Consider the following 26,097-nt stretch of genomic DNA (forward strand, 5'->3'; position numbering starts at 1 on the left):
CTACAGACTCAGGCCGTCCATTCTTGAGATGTGTGGTTAATCAAATCCCAATCACCAAAGTACACCGTTATCCACTGTCAAGCATTTAAATCCGTATAAATGCAACCGACCTTTACTAGGATTTCAATCTGAGAACCTTCGACTTCGAAAATTAGCCGTTAAACAAATGATTTGCGATGACGTTTACCCCTAGAATCAGCTTGGTGGGATAAAAGCGAAAAAAATATTTTTTTAAAGCATAGACTGTTTGAGTGCGATGGGCAAATCGAAGGTATAATGGTTTAAAGTCCTATTGATAAAATTTAAATAATAGCAAAAACTACCGTTTACTCGGGTTTTTAAGCAAGATATTGATAAAAAAAGGAAAAAAAATGTGAAGTCATTTTTTTGCGATTGGTGATGAATATTAAATAAACATTTTTGGTAATTTATAGTCTCGATAAATAAATCTTCAAAACATTTTGCTAAATTGCTCCAGTAAAGATTTTAAATTTTATGTCACACAAAACACCCACATCCTTTTTATCAATTTTGGAAACATTTTATAAATTTTTTACTTCCGAAGCTAGTACCTGCTTACCAAGTTTGAAAAAAATCGGTCAGCGGGGTCCAGAATTATAAAGCCTATCAAGGCTTGGATCGTCGGGAATGGTGTGGTGACCGGGGATCAGTATAATGTTTAAAAAAATTATAACAAAAAATAATCTTATTGAAGAATTAAATAAGAACAGATGGTTTTTCTCCATAGCAGCTCAAAAGTTTTTAGAAATTAAATATTGTAATAAGGAAAGAGTAATATGAAAATTTAGATCTGGAATTATTTCTCTCCCGGAACAATGCCAAGCTTAATCTTCAGAAGTTGAAATAACATTAAACAGAAAAACTATTACGAACTTAAATTGCGGATTAGTATCTCTGTTATTTGAAATAAATATAATTGTAACAGTTCGTACTATTGGAAAACTTGAATTGCACATGGACGATGAGAAAATGAATAATTTTGAAGAATGACATCTAGGAAAAATAATCTGGGAGTTGATTCAAGTAGGTGTCAAGTGAAATGCATAACTTTGGCTTTTAATTTGATAAAAGATCAAATACATAATTTTTGTTTTTTATAATAAATAATCTTTTATTATTTTTTCAAAGTAGAAAAATCAACAGGAAATGTTGATTTTTCAAAGATAAACACCTAATTAAAAATATATAGTAACTTCTATTAGTTTAACAAGTGCTAAAAATAAAACATTGTTAATAAAAATTTTAAAAAATGTAGAGGTATCACTTAAACTAATGAACCGTGTAGTTAAAAAAAACTCATTTATTATTTTTATTGAAAAAGAATAGACATTCTTTAAATTTTATTGTTTTGAGGAAAGTAATAAAAAATATCAATTTTTTATTTTTTAAAGAAAAAAAGGGAATGGAAATAATAAAAGAACAGTTAGAACTGATTTATTATCTGATCTTATGTATTTGATAAAGAAAAGATCTGTATTGTAAGAGGGGAAAAAGAGACGAATGAGCGATTAAATGAACTATAATAATAGTAATACTAGTAGTAAAAGGAAAAAAAAAGTTGTTGAGAAGATGATGTAAAGGAAAAAAAAAATTGTAAGTTTGCGATGAACTTTTACGATCCCTAAAAATCCGCGTCAGCTATTATTTTATCTTCTATTTTTATTTTTGTTATATTCTTAAAAATAAATCTTACGTTAATGTGACGTCGTGTGTTAAAAAATCTGTTGCTGACCATTTGATGTAGCGGTATACAGTTCCTTCTGTTTCTTCTTATACAGACCTTCTATTTCCCATAGGATAATGATCGGTTGTTACTATCAGAATTCTGTAGATTTTAATTCATTATAATTAATTTAAAGTATTCTAAAATAACATTAAAAACGGAGAAAAACAGAAATACACGATTAATCTGGGATTACTAATCGTTTGAGAGGAGATACGGCGATTACAAAATGAGACTGAACAAACGTGTGAACTGACTCGCGATTAACCTCCTGGATAATAGTAAGGATTTAAAGTGCCTAAAGCAACTACATATGCTAGATTTGTAAATTCACTGAGATTTGAGGTGAATCAGCTACCCTGCGTTGTACATCGTTAAAATTCTTCATTTCGTTTCGCCACTTACTCTTGTTGCTTCTTTAATTTATTTTATTGTTTCTGTTTTAATTGCTCTTTGTGTGATTAATAAGAATATTTTCTAGCGTTTTCTTTGTTTTTTATGTTTTGAACTTTATCAATGTTTCTACACTCATATTTATATGTACTTATTAATATTTATTATAAATTTATGTATACTGTATAATCGTATGTATATGTTGCCGGGAGATGATAAAAACGGAGGATTTGATCAAATCAATTCACGGAAGATGTTAATATTACAACTCTGTGTGGGGTGGTTTTAGTGAAAAGATGATATAATATAATTAATTTTGTAAAAGTTAATTTTGTTTAAAGTTAAGTTTAGTTTAGTTTTAAGTTAATTTTGTATTATTTATTAATTTAATTTTTTTTAATTTGTATTATTTATTAATGTTGTTTATAATTAATTTTGATTTTTTTATATCAATAATTACTTCTCGTTAATTTTCTGTGGTTGATTTTTTCTATAAAGTTAATTACAAAATTAACTTTAAACAAAACTAACTTAACTTAATTTTAAACTTTAAACAAAATTAAATTTTACAAAATTAATTATATTATTTCTTCTTTTCACTAAAACAGTTAAGGGATTTGATCAAATCACTTACTTTCTTTAGGGAAATTACCCCACAGAGTTGTAATTTGAACATCTTCCGTGAATTGTCATCTACCTAAGGGATTTGATCAAATCTCCGTTTTCATCATTTCCCTGCGACATATACATATACAGTTCTTTGAGGGATTTCAATGAAACCCCTCGATGCATGTCATTTTTTTTTTTAGGTAGATTTCATAAGAAAGCTACCTATTGTAATGGGTACCATAATTCGATTTCCGGAAAATTTCGACGTATCTTCGCGTTTCACATTCCCCCAGATCCCAAAATCGCTGTCAGTTCAATAGCTTATTTGTATATATATATTTATATATATATTTTTTCACTTTCTTGTGGACTTGATAACTGCCGAAATTTTGTGCCAATCACTTTCAAATTGATACATAAAATATAACGACCCAAAATCTCGGTTGAGTTCGTTAATGGCAAAAATCGGACCATGGGGGTGCTTTTCGAAAAAAAAAACATCGCTATAAGTTTCTTATGAAGTAAAATATCGAATTCATTTAAAATTCCTACTCTTCTTTAGATAAGAGCCTAAATTTTATTTAAGTAAAGTTTTTTGATATAACCAACCATTGGCCCAGGGGGTTAGAAAAAATGGGGTTTCGAAGACAAAAAATAGGGACAATATCGAATCGGTTTAAAGTGGTCGTTAGTCCTCTAAACATTATGTACAACTTTTGTCTGTAACGATTTTTGATATGATCAACCCTTACGGCAAGGGATGACCAAAATGTTGGCAATTACAAGTAGAAGGGGCCTGTCGTATGCTAAACATGTGATACTTTTTTCACATGCAACCATTGTCGTATTGAGTAAATTTAAAGTTTTTCTTAACTTTAAGGTGGAAATCTTTTTTATCTCCTATTTAGCACCGGTGAAATCTATCTCCTCTTTCCGGTGTGCCGAAAGGGACTTTTTTTTTGTTTTTATAATTCAACAACTAATTATGATAAAAACCATAGCAATTACGATGAACCATAGCAATAAATCTTGTGTAAAGATTTAACTAATTTGATGAGTCATATATTAAAATATCAAGGATTTTTTTTTTTAATTTGTTTGTAGAAAAGTAATATATACTCGTATGTGTAAATATTCTGAATGCAAAAAAGTTTTACGCAGCAGAAAGTTATGGTGATTAGCATCGAACCAATCAAATAATAATTGATTATTATTGTTATTATTATTATCATTTGATTAATTATAGTTAATGACGAAAAAATGTTTTTTTTTCGTTTGGAGCGCATTACGAAGATTCGTTATTAGTGCCCGACAGCAATGCTTCTACAATAAACAAACTATTGCAACAACACAAACCCTAAATATCACGGACATATGAACTAAATAACAGTAATAAAAATAAAAAATAAAAATCAAAAATCATAATAACAAAGGCAAAATAGTAAACACACATAAAATAATAAAAATAATAACACTAAAAACACACATTAAAGTAATTATTAAATATTCCTATACAACGCAGGTTCTTAAGAAATAAACATTCGATAAAATCGTTATATTGCTTCCTAAAATGTTTCTGATGTTAGTTCCTAATTTAAAATTCCGACGCTGTGCCGAATAAGGAGTTCATAAAGATGTAGTGTACTGTTAGTAAGCAGTCGCAGCGAACACATCTGATTCATGAGGTTTCCATGAATAAAATTAGTGTTCCCTATTCGCAGACGGGAAATAATAACCTCTTCTCGACGGGTCTTCCTGCATGAAGAGCTCCACGGTGACGCAGTGTTCCTAACTAGATGAAATGTTTTTATTGTTGATAGCATTCCATTCACTTTGCCACCCTCTTCAGAAAACAAACAAAATTTAATGTGTACGTTGAACTTATGAACAATAAACAACCCGATGGCCCAATGAGATGGGGATAATATAATTACATATAAACGAGGTGTTCTTTTGTACAGACTCAGACCGACCATTCTTAAGATGTGTGGTTAATTGAACCCCAATCATCAAAATAGCCGGTATCCACTGTCTAAAATATTTAAATAAAAAAAAAATTAAGTTATCTTTATTAGGATTTAAACGTCAGAATCTCTGACTCGGAAATAAGCTGTTAAAAAAAAATTGATTTGAGGCGACAAGTTTACCGTTAGATCAACCAGACAGATATTGAGTATGGCATTTTTTAACTACGTTTATTATTAAAAAAAACTGAATACATTTTTCAGTATTTAAAAAGTTTTGGATCTTTTTTACTATTCTTTACTTAAACAATAAAAAAAAGAGTAAATTCCTAAGAATAATTATGATTCTTGACAACAAAATTGATCAGAGATACATTTTAAGCTGTATATAAATAACAGAAAATGTCACCAAAATCGTTTATAGCTCTTTTAAGATTAGACTACTAAAAATTCTAATACTGATTGTAAAAAAACATAAGGTTGCATTAAATAAAAAGGATTCATTATACAATCGTTTAATTAATATTCTACTAATTTTTACTTTTTTTTTACTTAATATTTTTTTTAAGGAGGAAAATATATATTTAAAAAGAAATAAAAAGAAAAAATAAGTTTGAAAATATATCTCTGTTATTAAGTTGCGGTAGTAAAATATTTTAATTTTTGGCTTTTACTTTAAGTTGTAAAGGAATATGTATGAGAATTCAACAAAATTTCCAAGTCAGATTCTTATTTAACGAGTTGATACTATATTTATTACTCGATATGTTTATTTATTTAACTTGAATAAAGACGAAAATAATCTTTTAATTTTAATTATTGTAAGATTTAAATTATTATTCATTTTGAATAATCTTTACCTTAGAAAAACTAATGAAGAATAAATGTAAATCCTTTTTTTTTTTTTAATTAAATTTTTGTTTAAGAATATTTAATAATATATCATCTATCCCACTAAAAATTATGCATATTATTATTTTCAACTAAACTTCCTCTTCATAAAGTATCGATTATAGAATAGCTAATATCTATAAAAATTAAATAAATTTTCTGAAATGAAAAGAATTTTATTTTTTCTGGTAATTTAAAAATAAAGCCGGCTTCCGTGGCGCGAGTGGTAGCGTCTCAGCCTTTCATTCGGAAGTTCCGGGTTCGAGTCCCGGTCAGGCATGGACTTTTTCACCCTCTAAAAAAATTTCCATTTAATCTTATACTCTGATGCAACACCTAACAGTGGGGTACAGAAGGCTAAAACAGGTCAAAAATAAAATAAATTGGTCGTTTAATTGTATTTTACTAAAATAAGGCGGTAGACTGTTGCATAATTATTCTGTTTTTATCCTTGACAGATTTTTATTTAAAATATTCCATATGGGTTTTAAATTTAACAACTTAATTATGCAATATTTAAAAGAAAATTCCGAAAATAATGAAAATGTTCATTAAAGAAATTTGGATTCGATTTGATCTCCGTTATCAAATGACGTTATCACCTTAAAAAATCTGAAATATAATTTTAAAAAAAATCAAATTCTTAGTAAAACATTTTGAGTTTTACTTGATCCGGTTGACCAAATGACACTTTTTATCCAAAAAATTGTACTATATTTAGAATGTAATTGCCAAAATACTCGTATTTGGGTTGCATTTAACCTTCTTGTTCAAAAGCTACCTCACGTAACATTTTTAATAATGTCAAAACTTAAAAAAGTAGAAAAAACTTAAAAGTTAATATCAGAAATTATAAAAAATATGTTTTAAATTTTTAATTCGGACCCAATTCTTTAAAATCCAATTTAATTGGAGCCAATTCTTTAAAAAAAATCCCCACGTTGTCTACATTGGTACCAAATACAGTGGGATTTCCAATCTTGAAAATGTAAGTTTTTAAAAATTGATATTTTAAGTACGGGTCTCATTCAGCCTTCTTGTTTTTTGAGGGTTAAAATAATATTTATTACAATATTTATGTACTTTAATAAGTCGTCCCGATTTGGTGCAACGCTAATTAACAACGCTAATAAAAATTATAATTTATTAAAAATAAAAAAATCAGATTGGACATCACATGACTATTTCCTTGTACGCCTATTAAATTACTTATACACATTTTTTTAAAATGAAAAGTATATAAAATTTTATATCATTAATAACTTCTGATTTTTTCGTATTTTTTTTATTGTTATTATTGAATTATTATTTATCGTAAAACATTTTACTGTCAGAGATTAATAATTAATAAATCAGTATCTTTATTTTTAAAAAAAGTGAAGAAAAAGGAGATGAAATCTGATTCGAATCCAAAGGGAAAAGGAGCCTTTCTCTTCCAAATATTTCATTAATTAAAATTTTATTTGGCTATAACTCTGGAACCAATGAAAATAAGTACCACTTATGATACATCATCGAAAAGCTTTCAATGAGGGAGCTTATTACTGCAGTTAAGAAAAAGTACAAAATTAAAATTTCTTGGATATTGACCTTTTTTTGACATTTTTGGTTCAGTCGATTGCAATCAAAAAGGGAGGTGCACAACTAGATGTTACAGCAGTCCCAAATCCAAAATTTCAACATCCTACGGCTAATCGTTTTTGAGTTACGCGAGATACAAACATACATAAATACGTACGTACAGACGTTACACCGAAACTAGAGAAAATATATTTAGGGATAGTCAAAATGGATATTTCCGTTGAAATTTGAAGACCGAAATTTTTCGCGATCACAATACTTCCTTTACTTCGTACAAATAAGTAAAAAATACGGGTGCCAAGATTCTCCTTTGTCTGATGCAGTCGAAAATCTAGCTAAAGATTGGATATATAGTATATATAAAGCGCCAAATATTTGTGCAAAATTTCAACTTTTGTGGTTATTTCTATATATGAAGAAAAATGATTTTTAGTAATTATGTTGAATATCCTTCCTCCTCCTAAATCCGATCGACTTAAAATTTATGGAATTTTCTCTAACTTAATAAGCATTTTCATCTTATAACAGTTCAATTTTCCACTACCACTACCCAAAAGGTCAATTCAAATTGATGAAAAATATTCCTACCCATTTTTTTGATTGTGTCCAAAACTTAAAGGCATTAATGCTCCATATAAAATTTTTTTGAGCAATTTCGAAGGTTTTATGTTGAGCCGATTCGGAGATAGTAATCAAAATACAATCCAACTCATAAATATACATCTTCCGGAGATTTTTTTACTAAGGGGGTCTTGAAATTTCTATAATTACAATAAGCCAGATTCCCAATATTTTTTAGCCGATAGCTATTATTTATAGCTGAGCTGCTGGAGCAGCAATACAGCTATAGCAAGGAAAATAGAATACAGGACTTCCCAAAAACAAGAGTCACAAGAATTGTGATAAATTTTTTTCAATTTTCAGTTTTTTTCATACTTATTTTTCTTTAAATTTATGTACGAAGAAACTCAAATTAATTAATTATTACTTGTAATTATTATCACAATTTGTTTTGTAATTATGCATTAACGAAAAAAAATTACCATTTTCTACCAAAATCACTAAAAAAAACCCGTAAACAATTAGTTGTATTGTTTCAATTTGTATACCATTAAATGGTTTTCATGCAGATAAATTGGAATAAAAACAGAAGGAAAGGTATCTACAACGTGATATTTTATCTCTCGCTTCCAAACACCGATATCGATTGGTTAGTTTGCGTTATCGCATACTATATGAATGATGTAATCTTAAAATCCTATCCTGGTCTATCGAATTTTATTTCAGCAATCGCTTTATTTTTACATTTTGAATTAATGTATCGTTGATGGATTTTGCAACGTACTATAGCACTATTTCCTAGATCGAATAAAACATTTTACAAAAATATAACTGCAAAGAATGAAACTAGTCTGCACTGAAACATGAACAGTTTACAATTGAAAACAATAGACGAGAGTAGCAACATACATAACCGATTATGATTCCAGCGACGGTTGCAGCATTAAAAGAGTGACCTCAAATAATTGCTGTTCAATTCGTCACGGTTTGCTTTTAAGTGGCTCACCCGGTATGATCAAAATCATTTTCTTAATAAATTTCGCTAAACGTGACACAAGTTTTTTTTTCTGGGTTCATACGAATATTAAATAAGCGAGATTACTATTAAGACATCTATCAACTGTTTTCTAAAATCATAATGTATTAATTCATAATTTACATGATATTGCGTTAACGAATAGCATTTTTTTGTTGTTCTCATTTGTTCTTATCATCTAAACCCTTTTATTTTGTAAAATTATTTTGTTCAGTTATTCAAAAGTGGAGAATTCTAGCGTTCAAGTCCTAGTAAAGGCAGTTACTTTTATACGAATTTGAATACTAGATCGTGGATACCGGTGTTCTTTGGTGGTTGGGTTTCAATTAACTACACATCTCAGGAATGGTCGAACTGAGACTGCACAAGATTACGCTTCATTTACAGTCATACATATCATCCTCTGAAGTAATAACTGAACGGTAAATCCCGAATGCCAAACAGGAAAAAGAAAGAAAGTTATTCAAAAGAACCCGAATAAAAATATACTTAATTATAGCAGAAGTCTCGAAAAATCTCCGATTAAAGCTAACTTCTTTTATAACTTTTTATAATTCTGTACTTAGATTATCCCATTTCTAATACAATGGAATATTCACATTGTTAACATTTCACATGGATCACTCTACAATCAAATTATTAAAGTTTTTACAAAAGAGTTATGTTAGCGGTTTCTATATCTATACTACTATATAAAGAGGAAAAGGGTTTTTGTTTGTTGGTCATAAACAAAAAAAACTACTTGATCAATCGCAAACAAATTTTTACCAATGTTTCTTGGGATAACTGAGAAGGTTTTTAGATATATTTCATCTCGAAAATATACATATATTTACATATAATATATATATATATATATATATATATATATATATATATATGTAGTAGTGGATATTTGTCGGTTGAAGTACAAACTTTAATGAATTAAATTAATGAACTGTGAACTATGAGTCTCTATCACTGTGTGAGCTGGGTTTGAACTGAAGGGTTCGAATCAACTGAATGAATAATATTTCAAAAATAATAAAATTAAATTTTTGTTAAATAAAATAATATTAAATAAATTTAAAAAAAATCTGTTTAATAATAACAGGCGTCCCTTGGGAACTGCGTGTGAGACCAGAGTGGTGTGGTATGCGAGTACCTCGTTGGAGGCTAGACCAATCATCACCATCAACTGGTAACAAACGGGGTGTCCTTGGGGAGCTGTTTTTGGAAATATAATGGGGTGCTGCTATAATATCTCTGCAATCAATCGTCCGATTTTCAACATCCAAACGGGGTATTTGTTCGTAGGTTGAAGGCTAACTTTTGCATGCATCAGGTACACTCTCGATCTAATAGATCACTGTTATTCGAAAATACATATAAATTATATCTGTTTGCTATCGCAGCACGCGAGAACCAACCGACCAATTATTTTCAAATTTGCAGGGTGCATTCCTGTTATCCCAGAGAAGGTTTCAAGCCAGGGCCTCGACCGAGGCACTAGCTGGCTTGAAAGTAGCTAAAAATATTCATTATTCTTCGCCCTCAAAAAGGGTGAAGTTATGAATTAAAGATATTCATTAAGAAAACGGTAGATTAATCCTTTTACTTTATTGTTATATTTCTGCCACCATGTCAAAGAAATAAGTTATGAACTTTTCGTCATCAAAGGTGTGTGACTTAGTTACCACAGTTACTATTATTCTATCTTTTGTAATTTAATTTTTTTCAGGTTTCTATAAAGCGTGAATACTATAATTATTATTTATCAGTATTATTCTCATAACCATGAGGATAACGTACAGTGCTGGGGTGCAGTGGATGGAGCCGTCTGGATAGATAGGAATGGCGACGAAGCAAGCTCTACTGGTATCCATGGCCCCTGAAAAATTGGGAATGACGAGCGAATCGAGCTCTGCTGTCCTGGGGTAGAACACCGCTTGGCCTCAGTAGGCCCCGAGGAGCTTCTTAGTTGGCTCCGGGATTCGCTTGGGTTGACCTGAACCCCGAGGATCCACGTTCTGGCTAGATAGGCCGGCTAATATTTCTATAGTACGCTAAACATTTAATCATATATGGCATGGGCTGCTTTATGTTTAAATAAACTGTTTCCACTACCTTACCATCTTAAACTTCGCTTCTTTTCTTTCATTCAGGCACTTCCATGTAAAGGTAGTTTTTTCTTTAATACAGCTTTTAATTTTGGCAATGTATTCCCTTCTTTTTTGACTGTTTTACTAGTAGTTTCCTCATTTTTCCTTGGAATAGGTTGTCCTTGATACATAAATGGTATTGTAATTCTTTCTAGATCAGTAAACTTTAATATAAATTCCTAATTTTCTACTTAGGTACAATAAGTCGTAGTTTTTTAAGCGTAATTACTTGACGTTCAGTAATTAATTTCGCTTCCCTCTGGATGTGTAGTTGTTTTTGGTGATCGTAGAGTGAATGTATATGGTAGAGCAGGAAATGAACCGTTATGTGGTATCACTTTGCATTGTTTGACAACGTAGACCAAGATGCACATGCATCTAGATCTACGATGGCTAAAGCTAAGTTTAAAAATCACCGATGTATATGTCTACCGAGGCATTTACATCGGTGGCATCCCAACGAGACCTGGCTTATTACTGTGAGATGTAAAAAGTTAGAAAGCGAAAGACGACTCCCGTTAAAGCCATCAGGGCTAGGAACCGGAAGCGGCACAAAGCGGGTGTCTTCTACGAGGTTGGGATGTAAAACCAATATAAGTGTATTGCAGGCTTACAAATTTTTCGGTCCAAAGTTTCCCTCTGATAAATTGTATCTTGTGTTATGTACGAAATGAAAATATACATACTGAAATACAAATACGGAAAAGAGAAAAATTCAGCATCTGAATTTTTAAAATTTAATATGAACATCTGGTTTTGTCGGAAGCCATTTATTATTAATAATTTGTAATCCATCTTAATCGGGTTTGAACCAGATATTTTTGGATTTGAATCAAATTTTAAGGGAAAATTTTAAGTAGTATGTACAACCGAATAAATTTAGATTAAACTGGATTCCAGATAGAATTTGTTAAAGCCGAATATAACCAGGTAATATCGCATAAAACCAGATATAACGAGATGAAATCGATTAGTATCTGATAAAAAATAAAACGATATAATTACTTCCTTGTTCGAAGTAAAGAAAGTATTGTGATCGCGAACAATTTCGGTTTTCAGATTTCAACGGAAATATCCAGTTTGACTAGTTTTGGCGTGACGTCTGTACGTACGTACCTATGTATCTCGCATAACTAAAAAACGTATAGCCGTAGGATATTGAAATTTTGGATTTAGGACTGTTGTAACATCTAGTTACTCTTAGTAACTTCCCTTTTAACTGAACCAAAAGTGTCCAAAGAAGCCCAAAATAAAAAAAAAATTGGATTTTGGATTTCTTATTAACTGCAGTAATAATCCCACATTGAAAGCTTTTCAAATATATTATAAATGGTACTTATTTTCACTGGTTCCAGAGTTATAGCCAAATAAAATTTTAATTAATGAAATATTTGGATCTTACAAGGGAAAGGCACATCCGTTCGAATCCGACTTCATTTCCTTTTCTTTTTTTAATTTAAATATATTGATTTATTAATAATTATTAACCCGTGATTGTAAAAAAAACTTTTACAATAATTCAATAATAATAATAAAAATATATGAAAAAATTCAGAAGTTATTAGTGAAATAAAATTCTATGTACATGTACATGTAATTTAATAGACGTTGTTACATATGGGTGTGTGTAAAAAATTTGGTGAAACACTTGATTATTTAAAATTAATTGAAAATTATATTTAAAACTATGAATTTGTATCCGTGCATATAGTGTTATATGTATAATTATAATTAAAATTAAAATTGTTATTTTCATAAAAATTGGTCGTCAATAATTAAAATAATTTATACGTTAAGTAAAACATCATGTCAGTATGATGTTTATGAGTTTTATTGATAACAGTCAATAACATCCTACTGACATGACGTTTTATTTTACTTAATATATAAATTAGATGCACGAATACAAATTCATAGTTTTAAATAATCTCTGATGATGGAGAAATGACTCTGAAAGCGCTTGGATAATACATTAAAAAAAAGTGTTGGTAAGTGGAAATATATTGTTTATACAAAGAACTTTTATACTTGCCTTATATACTTGTCTTATACTTGCCTTTTACTTGCCTTTTGTTGTTAATACAAGACCAATGGTTAAAACTGTTAAGACCAGCGGTCATGTTAATGTCTTTTGTCAATGGGACTGAATTCTGCTTTTCATTATTTAACTACCTGTGAATAAATCCTGATGATTACTTTAAATTCTGTTTTCATTATTATTATTATTATTATTGTAGTTGTGATTACGATGATCATTACTGTTATTATCCTGATTATTATTGATTTGTCTTATTTTATGTTTTTAAACTAATAAATTGTAATTATATAAACATTTTAAATTGTCAATCAATATCCTGATTGAGCCGTGAACACATAACAATATGTTTTCGATGTTACTGACTTTCTTTCATTTTCCTATTTAGCCTCCGGGAATTACCGTTCAGGTATCACTTCAGAGGATGAATGAGAATGATATGTATGAGTGTAAATGAAGTGTAGTCTTGTACAGTCTCAGTTCGACCATTCCTGAGATGTGTGGTTACTTGAAACCCAGCCACGAAAGAACACCGGTATCCATGATCTAGTATTCAAATCCGTATAAAAGTAGCTGTCTTTATTAGGACTTGAACGCTGGAACTCTCGACCTTTAAATCGATGTTATTGATTATTGTCCTTATTTCTTAGATACCTTCATTCTGCTTTACCACAGTTCTAATGCGCTACTCTAAACTTTAAAAATTAATTGTAAATTAAAACACGATAAGGCATTCTAAAGTTAGTACATGACAAAAATATAAACAGCTGTATTTAAGTTTTTGTTATTCACGCTAGCAATTTTCCTTAGAGCTGTATGAAGTGCAGGCATTTGCTAAACAAAAAAGATCGTACCTTTACTACCATGTAACGTAACGGTTTTACATTATTGAGCTCCATTATAAGTGTACACATGTTATAATAGATACTCACACGATGCTGAAACTGGAGATATATTTCTACACAAACATAAATGATAGGTGTAAAGGAGTTAAATAATAGTAAATGAATTCAAAGAAATTTTCTAAGTAAAGCTAATTTATTTATTTATTAACGGAAAAACTATAGGTATTATAGTTATTGTGAAAAATATGAGCAAAAATTTTCCAATCGTAAAAATATCAATTCTTACTGTAAACATCTGACCGAAAAACAGGGTAACCGAACTGCTTCATTTAAATAATTTTTTATCAAAAAATTTATCTTCTTGTACTCTAAAGAGATTATTTCTTAAAATAAAACATAAAATAATCTTCATCATAAATTATTATTGTTATACGTAAACCTGAAATGACCATGAACTTTACAATTAGTTCTATTTCAGATTAATATTATCAAAATAATTTTAAGTCGGGATATTGCATGCAATAAGTTAAAAAGACCAATTTAAAGGTTGAACAAAGAATAACTCCCAAACCAACATATTAGTGGGTGTTCTACATTATTAATCTCATACAATTGATGTGTAATAAGTTAATTGCACAACAATATTGCTATCTTCCCTAAAAGCGTATATATATATATTTTTTTTCTGAAATTACTTTCATGAAAAATTAAGGTAAGATAAGTTTTATCTATATTCTATATTAGGTGGTTTGTTTAATAGAATTTTTATATCTATATACTAAAATAATGAAATCTTCATTGGAATAGAAAGGCTACAAAGTTTATCTTCATAACTATAAATGATTTATAATATTATTTACTAGATGTCAACAGCAAATACAATTTCAGGAGCCAAACTAAATCATAACTAACAGAGCATCTACAAGTAGTAAGTGGTATTTTCTTTTGGCTTCAACAAAAGAACCCGAACCTCTGAATCTGTTACGAAAAAGCACTTAAATTTTTAAATGTAACTAAAAAAAACTACAGGCAATCCAAACATTTATTAAATTTCTTTCTGACAAAGGTTTATGATACATATTATATATATATATATATATATATAATATGTATCATAATGATATATATATATATATATATCATTATATTATTAAATTAAATTTAAACTACCAAAACACAGCAAACAGATAATTTAAACTTATCATATTAATTCCAAGAATCGATTTTCGCAGGATCCTGCATCTTCAGTTTGTATTTATACATGGTATTTAATATAAAAAGAGTGCATCACGAAATTCTCCCGGGACTTTCATAACCTATTCTATTCATGAAAATAATGGAAAAAATTCATATAAACCTATGTCCTAAAATGGTTCGTTTGCGAGTTACGGTTAGGGAAAGATCGCTCGGATTTCAACTACTCCGGTGAAACGACAGTACTCCGTAACGAAATTTTTAGGGCGTTAATTAAACAGTAAAATTAGTGATTTCTTATGTTTTTTAACCTGAAATATCGAATAAAATATATCCCAGAACCGTATCTACAGTAAATTTTGAGGTATCTGGGGTGAAAACCAATAAATGGGGGTAAAAACCCCTGCTTTTTTATGTTTGACGTACAATAACTTTGTTAAATGAGTAATAAACACATAAAATTCTTTAAAAAAAACTTGTACAGAATTTAATTCTGAACAAAATGGGTAAGATAAATTGAAAAAAGTTAGAAAAATTCGAATTTTATTTAGAAAGAGTACATTACTACATGTCATAAAATTACTTATTTAATGTAAACAAAAACCGATTTTTTTTTAAGTGAAAAATTTATAAAAACAAAATTTACTGTTAAAAGATTTAAAAAAAAATTACTGGAAATTACGCAACAATTGTAAAATAAAGATACATAAATAAATAAAAATTACTTCTTAGATAACAATTTCTTCATTAATGACAGAAATACAATAAATTATTTGAAAATTATTATTTCAAAGTCGGCAATAAAATAATATTTTTTCCCTGGGCGCATAACAAGGTGTCGTTTTCAGCGCTTGGACACAAAATTATAATAGTAAATAATTAGCAATTAAAATTCACCTTAAAAATTAAACAGATCTAAAACGCCTATGAGGTATACTAAATGCGAAATAAAACCAAAATATAGTCAATATTAAACGCGCTTTAACTGCATACATGGGCGAAACATAATATAGGAATACTCAAGTATGTTAATTTATATGCACGGTCTTAGGCTACGGACATACAGAAGAGCGGTGAGCGGCGAGCATCAAAGCGGCAAAACGTAAGCGACCTGTAAACATATTGGTAAGCGACAGAGCAGCAGTTTATACGCGGCATTTCCGTTCAGTTGCCATCATGCCGTTACCGAGATCGGTTACGACGAGGGCTTCTATGTGAAAATCGTTTGAAATATTTATGTTAATACATCCTAAAAACAAGAGAAGACATGGAGAGTTCATCCACAAATAAAAGTCGCTCTATTTATGGAGAATACCACCATTTTTACCGTTATCTTCGTTCATAATTTCCCGCAGAAATTTTTCTTGTACTTACGTACGTCGGTGGAAAAAGTGAAAAGAAAAATTGAGAAACTGTACACAAACTGGAAAAACCCGATCTATACTGAAGAACGACTAGTCATAACGTTAAGGTAGGAAAATTTATAAAAAACACATTTTAAATATATTTAAAAACAAATTTGAAAGAATGTATTTTTGTTGTTGCTTTAACAGAACTGAAAAATCGCTTTATCCGAATCAGGTAATTACAAATAAGTAATCAATATAAAGTAATAAGTTTTCAATAAGAAAATAAGATACACATAATTGGAAAATAAATCGAACATTTACAATGATAAATAAAAATGAATTGGTCGGTTGATTTGTTTAATATGATGTCGTTTCTTCATCATTACGAGCCGTTACCTCAGCCGTACCTATGAGTCGTGGCGGTGACTAAAACCCGCCCTAGCTTGGGGCCCTTGCAGCCCCCCCCTCATCGGGGTCTCCCTTGGATCACCGGAACGTTCTGACCTTCCGCTTCTAGTCGGTATCATACTCTAATAACACTAATCGCTTTCTTCTAGTTCTAAAAATCTTTTCATATTTGTTACCCTGGTATTTGACTTTTTAATTATTTTTTGTTCACGTCGAGTAGAAATGGACGTACTAGACGAAGGGATAGAAGGAAACATCGAGGCTGAAATATTTCCTTCCGTGGTTTCATCCGTTATTTCTGCAATATCGGAAACTTCACGATTATCAGATAATGAAAAGCCACGATCATCGGATGATTCCGGTTCTTGTAAATTTCCTTCACCGCGGACAAGAACGATATAATCCAGAACAAACGACATCTAAAATAAGGAAATTTATCGTAATTTGCTCAGCTGCAGACCTACTTTAGGCTACTGGTAATTTCTGTAGTTTTTTCTTGTGGGTATCTTTCAAATTTTTCATTCTTCTTTTCTTTCTTCCCTGGAACAAATACAAATAGAACCGCGTTTAGGTAACATTGGTTATAGACTACTATATATTTTATTTTATTCTTATTTCAGTTATTTAAAATTTTCTATTTTATTTATAGATTCCATTTCTTGTTTGTTCTACTGCAGGTATGTTGCGACTGGATTTGCCTTTCGTTCTGCAGCTTTTGCTTTTCGAGTCGGTAAAACTACACCAAGTGACATGTACTGTTATTTGGTACGAACTAAGAGATGAATTCATACCTCGACCGACGACAGAACTTCTGCAAAATACTATTAACTGCTACCGCAAGCGATGAAAATTCCCATATCGCTTTGTTAGTATTGACGGTAGGTCACTGTCAAATAAAACGGCAACGTCAAATTCCCACCAAATACGTATCGGAATATTTCAAATACTTACATTATTATTCGATTATTTTACAAGCTGTAGCATATGCAGATAAGAAATGTGTTGCTTTAGAATTCGGTGGGAAAAAAACGCGATGGGAATACATTTATTGCACTGACTGTTTCGACTTTTGGAAAGCAAAAAAATTCAATGCACCTCCTCCACAAATGTTACCAGGGTCTGCCGTAGCTCTACCCGACGTTTTAATAGGTGATGGAGGCTTAACCGTTTAAACTGTATTTGATGCTTTCAAATCCGAGAAGTTTAACTGCTCAGGAAAAATAATTTCAATGATCGACTCTCTCTGCCAGGAAATGTATTGAATATGCATACGGAATTATTATAGAGCAAATGGCGCTTCCTTGCAAAAGAAATTGAAAGGTTGCCTGAAAGAGCAAGTATTTATGTTAATGTGCATGCATTCTGCACAATTTTTGGCGAGAGAGAGACGGTGAAAAAGACATCGATTACACTGTTAATGAATGATGAATAGCGATGCAATCGGCCGACCAGCCGAAAGGGAAACAGAATTAATAATTATAATCAAGCAGCATCTGAAATTGGAGATGAATTTATTAAGTATTTTTGGGATCACGGTAATTAACTAGAAAAAAAGCTTAGCTTATATAGTAGAGAGTATATCCACTGCATACAATTCCGCACTATATTTCGTACATAATTATACACATAGTCATAATGTAGATGAAATAATGGTACGATGTGTAGTAAATATAACACAGATAAATAAACTGTACAACCCGGATCGATTTCTTTTCCCTGCTTCATCCCACAATTTGCCAGTCACATTTTTGTTTTTTTACTCTTTTCTATTACTTTACCACAAAATTTGTCGTGACTGAACATCACAAATCTATAAATAACTTTCTGTCACAAATGTTTACTATTCGACACTTACTAAAATTTAACTAATTCGATACAGAACAAACTAAATTGTTTTATAAGTAAATGTCTTTATTATTTTCTAACCGCAGCTATAAAACTTTCATCGCACATGTTCACTATTTGCTGCTCACGAACGAACTACAATGAACAAACAACTAGCGTCTGAGCAACGACTCCTGCCGTTCTGCCTTTTACGTCCAATATGGCCAACGCTGAAAGCATGTAACACAAAAAAAAAATTGACGTTCAGCCGCTTACCACTTGCCGTTCGCCTGTATGGCCATAGCCTTAAGAAACAAGATACTGGATAACATCACCATATTGTTCCCTAATATATTACGGATGTTAGTCCATAATTTAAATTTCCGACGCAATTTAAATTTCCGAGTCACAACGAACACAGACAGGCGCTTTGGTCCGAATCATGAAATGTCCATGAGTGAATCTAGTGTGCCCTATTCGCAAACAGCAAATAATCTTGACGGCCACTCCTGGATGAAGACACCACGGTTATATACTGTTCTTAACTAGACGAAGTTTATGGTGGCATTCCATTCGCTTTGCTACTCATCACGAGCCACCACCTTCAGAAAACAGAGAGGATCGTCGGCGATTAGAGAAAGGAAGTTCCAAACAAGCCTCTTTTGCCACACTATCTGCGCACTCATTGCCTAAAATTACAATACTGCAGGAGATCAAGTAGAAGCTCAAACTTGCATTACGCCGAGTCATTTCAGAGATAGCAGACGGTATTTCATGAATAAGAAGGGGGTACATGTCACTGATCGTCCGCAAGGTACTCAACAATGCGTAATACTGTGTTAGGGTTTAAATTATTCTGTAAGGTACATTAAGTATATCGAATACTGTGAACTGTGTCGTCGTTAGCAAATATTTTCTGTGAACTTTAGTTTGAACGTGATCGGTTTACCATTGAAGTAATGCCGTACTCATTTATAACGGAAGAATATGTTGATATGGCATTCATTTTAGGTAAGTGTAATACTACAGCTGCTACAATAGAATATGAAATTCGTTTTCCGAATCGCAGGATTCCATTTCTCAAAACTTTTCTTGATTTCTCAAAACAATTAGCGCGACTTTCCGCAATCATCAGGAAACACGTTCACTACCTAGTATTAGTACCAGCTACGAGGATCTGTCCAATACGACGCTGTTATTGATGAAATTATTATCTATGCAATTCAGTGCAGTCCAGGTGTCAGTGCACGACGTCTTTCTAAGCTGATCGGAGTTTCGCATTCGATGGTTTGGAGGACACTTAAAACAAATTTTATCCTATCATAAACAGCCAGTTCAGCATCTACACCCAAGAAACGGTCCACTTAGCTAGTAGTTTTGCAACTGGTGGAATACAAATCGACCACTCTACTAGTATGTTTTGTTTGGCGACGAGACAAATTTTACTCGAGATGGCGTTAACCACTTATACAATGAGCATACATGAGCATACTAGATCCTCAAAACTGTGTATGACAATTTTCAACACCGATTTAGCGTCAATCTATGGTGTGGCCTTTTTCACAATCATCTGTTTGGACTGTTCATATTACCTGGCCGCTTTTGAGGTCTACTTGCACTTTCTTCAAAAAGAATTGCCTCAGCTGTTTAAGATGTTCTTCTAGTATTGAGATGCAAAGTATACTTCTAGCACGATGGCGCGCCTCCCCATTTATTTTGTTCCATTTTCACTTACTTAAATCATCATATCCCTGAGAAATGGATCAGTCGTAGAGATCCACATTCCTGGCCACCAAGATCGCCTCATCTAACACCAACAAAAGCAGTACTTAAAGTTTAAAGTCAAATTGAGACACTTAACTATCCATTATATGAAGTCAGATAAAATAAAAAAAAACCCTTAGTAAACTTAAAATTGTGCAGTAAAAACTTACAACCAAAGATGTATTTTAATTATTTTTAAGATTAAAATGATTTTATGTTAATAAACAAAAATGCATATCATTTGTTTTTATTTTTCTTATATTAACCTATAATGTGATTCAGAAGCTAACTGCATAGATTCAAAAAAAAATTTCTTTAAATTTGTAATTTATTAAAAAATGTTTTCAGCAATAAGTTTATACTACAGAATTTTAAACGCTTGCAATGAGCTAGACATGTTTTTTATGAAAAGTTGATTTTATTATATAGCTATTTGAAGACCGATTCATTTTAGTTGTGATTTATTTACTGATTAAAATTATTTTATATATCTAAATATAAACACCGTCTCTGTCTCCTTGGTGGAGCAGTAGCATCTCAGCCTTTCATCCAGAAGTCCTGGGTTCAAATCCCAGTCAGGCATGGCATTTTTCATATGCTACAAAATTCCATTCCATATCCCATTCACAAGTTTCAAGCTCATGTGTGATATCATCAAGCAAAAAAAAATTGTTTGAATTTCAAATAGCTCAACTGTAAATACGGCTACAATCTCTTTCGCATTTTCTAACTACTCCTCCTTGGGGAATAATTGCCATAAATTTATTAAATAAAATTAATGAACAGACAGGAAGAATGAAATTTTTTTTTATACATAAAATATTAAAAAGTAAAGCAACATACCATTATGCACCTTAATGATAGAATTTACATTAAAAAATATTATTTTACAGTTTATGCGTGCTCATCACAGATATAAAACTCATCATTTTGAAACAAGACTCAGTTTAATAATGGATATTATAATGTACCTGATACCTGGAATTGTATTTTTTATAATAATACCATCAGGAGCATTTGTATATTTTGAAGGATGGTCTTTTGATGAGAGTATATATTATGCGTTTGTTACATTAACTACAATCGGTTATGGTGACTATGTAGCAGGTATGTACTGTTACATCTAAATATAATCATATTAATTATGTCATACATCTCATACACAAATATTTTTAAAACACAGAAGAATAATAAACTCTTTTTTCATGTAAGATATTAAAAAAACAAATTATATCAATAAAAATACAGTTAGTTCTAAAAATTGTTGAATTTAATATAAAAAAATACACTTTATTTATTTTCTAGGACAAACTGGAAAGGACAAACCATGGTATAATGTTTATAAAGTACTTCTGATAATATGGTTTATGTTTGGATTAGGTTATTTAGTTATGATATTAGGTTTTATTGCAAGAGCAATGCGATCTAAGAAAATGGCACGTCTTGAGCAAGCTGTTTCCCAAACAATTAAACAAACACAAGCAAAAATCTGGCAAGAATTTACAAATGAAGTGACATCTGTTCGCAGAGTGCTTAATGAAATGTATTTTCCTAAAATTAAGGTAAGTTGTAGATTATTTAATACTTCTCAGTATTAGGTCAAAATATTTTTAAAAGAATTTCATTATTTGACACAGGAAGAAAAAACTTATTTATCTATCTTCTATAAGAAACAAATTAAATGCTTGTTTGTATATCACCTGCTTATTCTATATAAATTTTGCTGCAAAGAACTACGCACAATTTTTATTTCATTTCGTTTGTGTCTTCACTGGTATTATAAGCCGATGCATATTCCACAGAAATTTTCAAACATAAAACTGTACCACTGAACCAAATTTTAAAGTTAATGAAATATATATATTTTTTTATAAAATCCTACAGAGATAAAACAGGATCACACATGAAATACATAATTATATATTTTTTAAATTCACCACACCATAACACTAGTCCAAAAATCAACAATAATATTCATTTCACAGATGATGATAACAAATTAACATAATTGATAATTTTTGACATTAACAAATTTTACTAAAATTAATTCGATTAATTTTTTCATTAAAAATTAATACATATATCAGCCTTCAGGAAAGAGGATAACAAGGAAAAGGATAATAAGTAATATGGTACATGATTTTGATTTCTTAGAAACTATTCAAAAAGAACCAATTCAGCATAAAAGATCTTTCAGTAACATCCAAACTCAATAAAGCCATTAACAGTATGAAAAATTTAATATTACATATAAATATTAGAAGCTTAAAGTGGATATTTATTGAGAGTTTAACGATCAAACTGTTTGCCACTGTATGTACAGAGACTTGGTTGTGTCACATTATTGTCATGTTTTGTAAGAACATTATTGGTACAGTGTTGTAATCTGCCAGGCTATAATATATACTAAAATAATAGAATAAATAGATGTGATGGCATAGTCTTTTGTATTAATGGGAATGTAATTAAAAATACAGTAATTGATGAATTTGGTGAGATTAAAATACTCAATTCTTGTATAAAAATAAATAGGATACTGGTATTGAATTTTCTGCTATATACAGATCACACGATACACATAAAACTGAATTTATACATGATATAAATAAATTCTTGGAGAGAAAAATAAATATAAAAAAATCACTTATTAATAGGTAATTTTATTGTAGATCTGCTAGAATTAGATAAAATAAGTCAAGAGTTTCTTAATAACTTTCTAGAAAAAAGCTATACTTCAGAATTTCAAAGTGTAACTAGACATTCTGATGGCAATTGTAATGGGTCTTGCATTGACAATATCTTTACTAAAACAAACTCTATAAGGACAAAAATGTATAAATTAAAGAATCCTTTTATGAAACACATTTTTTTATTTATTGCTGTTGATGGAAAACCTAAAAATAGTGAAGCACCAATAATATTGAGCTACAACAAACTAGGAAATAATGCTTAGACAATAAATTGGAATAAAATCATGTTAATGCAGGATTCAACTGTAGCTACTGACTGTTTGACTGAAATAAATGACTGTATAGAACATCAACAATTAAAATAAAAGGTAAGACGAGACCTAGGAAAAATTAATCACAAATGCAATCAAACAATAATAAGCTAAAATTTCAATTCAAAAGCTAGGCAAAAATTTTGGATAGCCATCTTCGATGCAAAAATTAAATTAAAAGATCCAGAATAATAGTAACAATTTAAAAAGACTATGGGAAATTATAAACTCAAAAGCTGATAAAAAACAAATCAGATAGTAATATTAACTTCATAATTTACATGAATGTAAATCAGAGTAAGATTAATAATTAAACTGAAATAGCTAACACTATGAACATTTATTTTTCTGAAATTGGGCAAAAACTTGGTCAAAAAATCATTAACCGAAGATATTGAATTAACACTGCCACAAATGAGCAAAGTTCAGTGTTTAAAAAACCAAAAAATTGCAATGAAGTAATGAACATAATTAATTCAATGAAATTGAAAAGTGTAGGTTTTGATAAGATAACACCAAAACACTGAAAATATTTTGTGTCTATAATGCTGAGCCTTTATTGTATATAATTAATTTATGTATTTAGCAAGCAGGGCAGATTCACTAAAACAGGTTGAAGTGGTTCCTAATTACAAATCTGGAGAAAAACACAATGTTTCAAAGTATAGAGACCTATTTCCTTAATATAAAATATTGCTAAAATATTTTTAAAAAATAATATACAATAGAATCTTTCATTTTGTAGAAAATATTATTATGATATCAAAACATCAATTTGGTTTTATGAAGAAAATTTGGTTTTATATAAGCAATTTGGATCAAAGTAATTGACAACTGTTTTTGGATTTGGTTAAAGCTTTCAACTGTCAACCATCAAATTTTATCAGAAAAACTACATTGTATACAGATTAGAGGACAGGTTTTGGATTTACTTACAAGCTATCTTAGCAATGGATATCAAAAAGTCAAAATTAATGATAATGAAAGTAGTTATAGTAAAGTAAATACTGGATCCCACATAACGATTTTGGGACCACTGCTGTTTGTGCTTTACATGATCTCCTAAAAGAAATCCCTATTGAAACAATTCTGTCATATGCTAATGATACATCAATTATATCTACTTATATCAATTATACCTGGGATGAAGGGCAAAAAACTATAAATGGGTATCTTAGACAAATCGATGGTCAGTTGGCATTAAAAAAAAACTACCATTAAATGTGATAAGACTGTATGTATGACTAAAACTATGTATTTCAGTAACTATTGTGATATTACACTAATCCAATTAAATGTAAGAATTAAATGAAAAACATACTAAAGAGAATTAAGAGTTGCAAATACTTAAGATTTATTTTTGATTTTAATCTAACATGAAATAAACACATTGAGGAGAAAATTATAAAAAAAAAAAAACTAAATATTAGTTTACATTTTTCATAAAATTTCTAAGTCTAGCTTGGAAAGGTGTATATAAAAACAATTGGGATCTATTACAAGATTTACAAATAATGTAATTAAAAAAAAGTAAACAAAAACAATTTTATTTTTCAAGGCAACCCAATGAATTTAGAACAATTTACTTTTAAAGCACTAAGATATCACAACCGTAGCCTCAAAAATCAATTCCTCACATCAAACAGTATTATGAGTCTAATATTACCTAGAAATAAGAAAAAGGTTAGCAATAAAAATAGTTATAATATGGTCATCAAAACTTTCAATGAATTACCGAATAATCCAAAAACAATTGATATTGAAAAAGTCTCTTTAAAAATTAAATTGAAAAGCTAGATTAAATCTAATGTACAAGAAGTCCAGAAACTGTTTCGTTGCTCTACTGCATTATACCTTTGAATAACAAAAACTTTGTAAATGTTTGTAGTTTTAAGTTAGTTTAAAGCTTAACGTTTAAGTACCTGACTGCATTCAGGCAATGAAGTTTACCTCTATATGGATTTATATTTTATATATATATTATACAATTCTGGTTCAATAAATAAATATTACCTTGTATTTTCACTGCTGATGGTAAAAAAGTTATTAGATGAGCAATTTTTCTTTGAAAATATAGTAATAACACGAATGAAATCTCCAATTACAGAATGCAACAACCATATATGTTTTCAAGAAAGAATAATAAGAGTAATATTGTAATGAAATACAATAGAAATACTACACAAGGAGAAAACTTATTTCTTATTAATAATAATTATTAATTATTTCTTATTAATTATAGATTTCAGTGATATTAAATTGTTAATATACAACATATTTAATAAAAATTGGTTAAATAAATAAATAAACAATCAATTGAGTTGATATTAAGTGCAAGTATTCTGATTGAAACAAAGACTGCTTAATACACCAGACTTATTGCACACTAACTTTAAAATGGGAAAATATAAATAACAAGTCTTTCATGACAGCTTTTAGCAAGCATTTAATAGAATTTTAAAATATTTAATACTATTAACAACTGACTCAATCTGCAAGTAAATTCTTTTACCAGAAGATCTTTTCAGGGGTATACACCCAGAGGGGTTGATGGTACTGTGTTTAATAATGTTCATCCAAAGTACTGCATAGTCATTCTTTAATACACAGTTAACTGTGAGATTGTTTAATATGTTGTAAATATGTGGTTTGAGGTCATTAAGCTCTTGATTTTTATATGATACATACAAAATTGACATGTTGTAAATAACTATTTTTTTCTATATTCTGTTTCTAAAGATATTAATGAGAACAAGA

At 29.9% G+C, this 26,097-nt stretch overlaps 1 protein-coding gene across 1 annotated transcript in view; it reads left to right on the top strand.

Annotated features, from left to right (window-relative positions):
- Positions 1-26,097, top strand: part of LOC142330870 (uncharacterized) — a 57,689-nt gene that overhangs the window by 10,757 nt on the left and 20,835 nt on the right. The window contains exons 2-3 of the mRNA XM_075376335.1: positions 21,233-21,446; positions 21,645-21,901. Of these exons, the coding sequence (XP_075232450.1) occupies positions 21,233-21,446; positions 21,645-21,901 (471 nt within the window). The remainder of the gene's footprint in view (positions 1-21,232; positions 21,447-21,644; positions 21,902-26,097) is intronic.

Source organism: Lycorma delicatula, chromosome 10 (assembly GCF_047948215.1).
Source record: "Lycorma delicatula isolate Av1 chromosome 10, ASM4794821v1, whole genome shotgun sequence".
Classification (NCBI taxonomy): domain Eukaryota; kingdom Metazoa; phylum Arthropoda; class Insecta; order Hemiptera; family Fulgoridae; genus Lycorma; species Lycorma delicatula.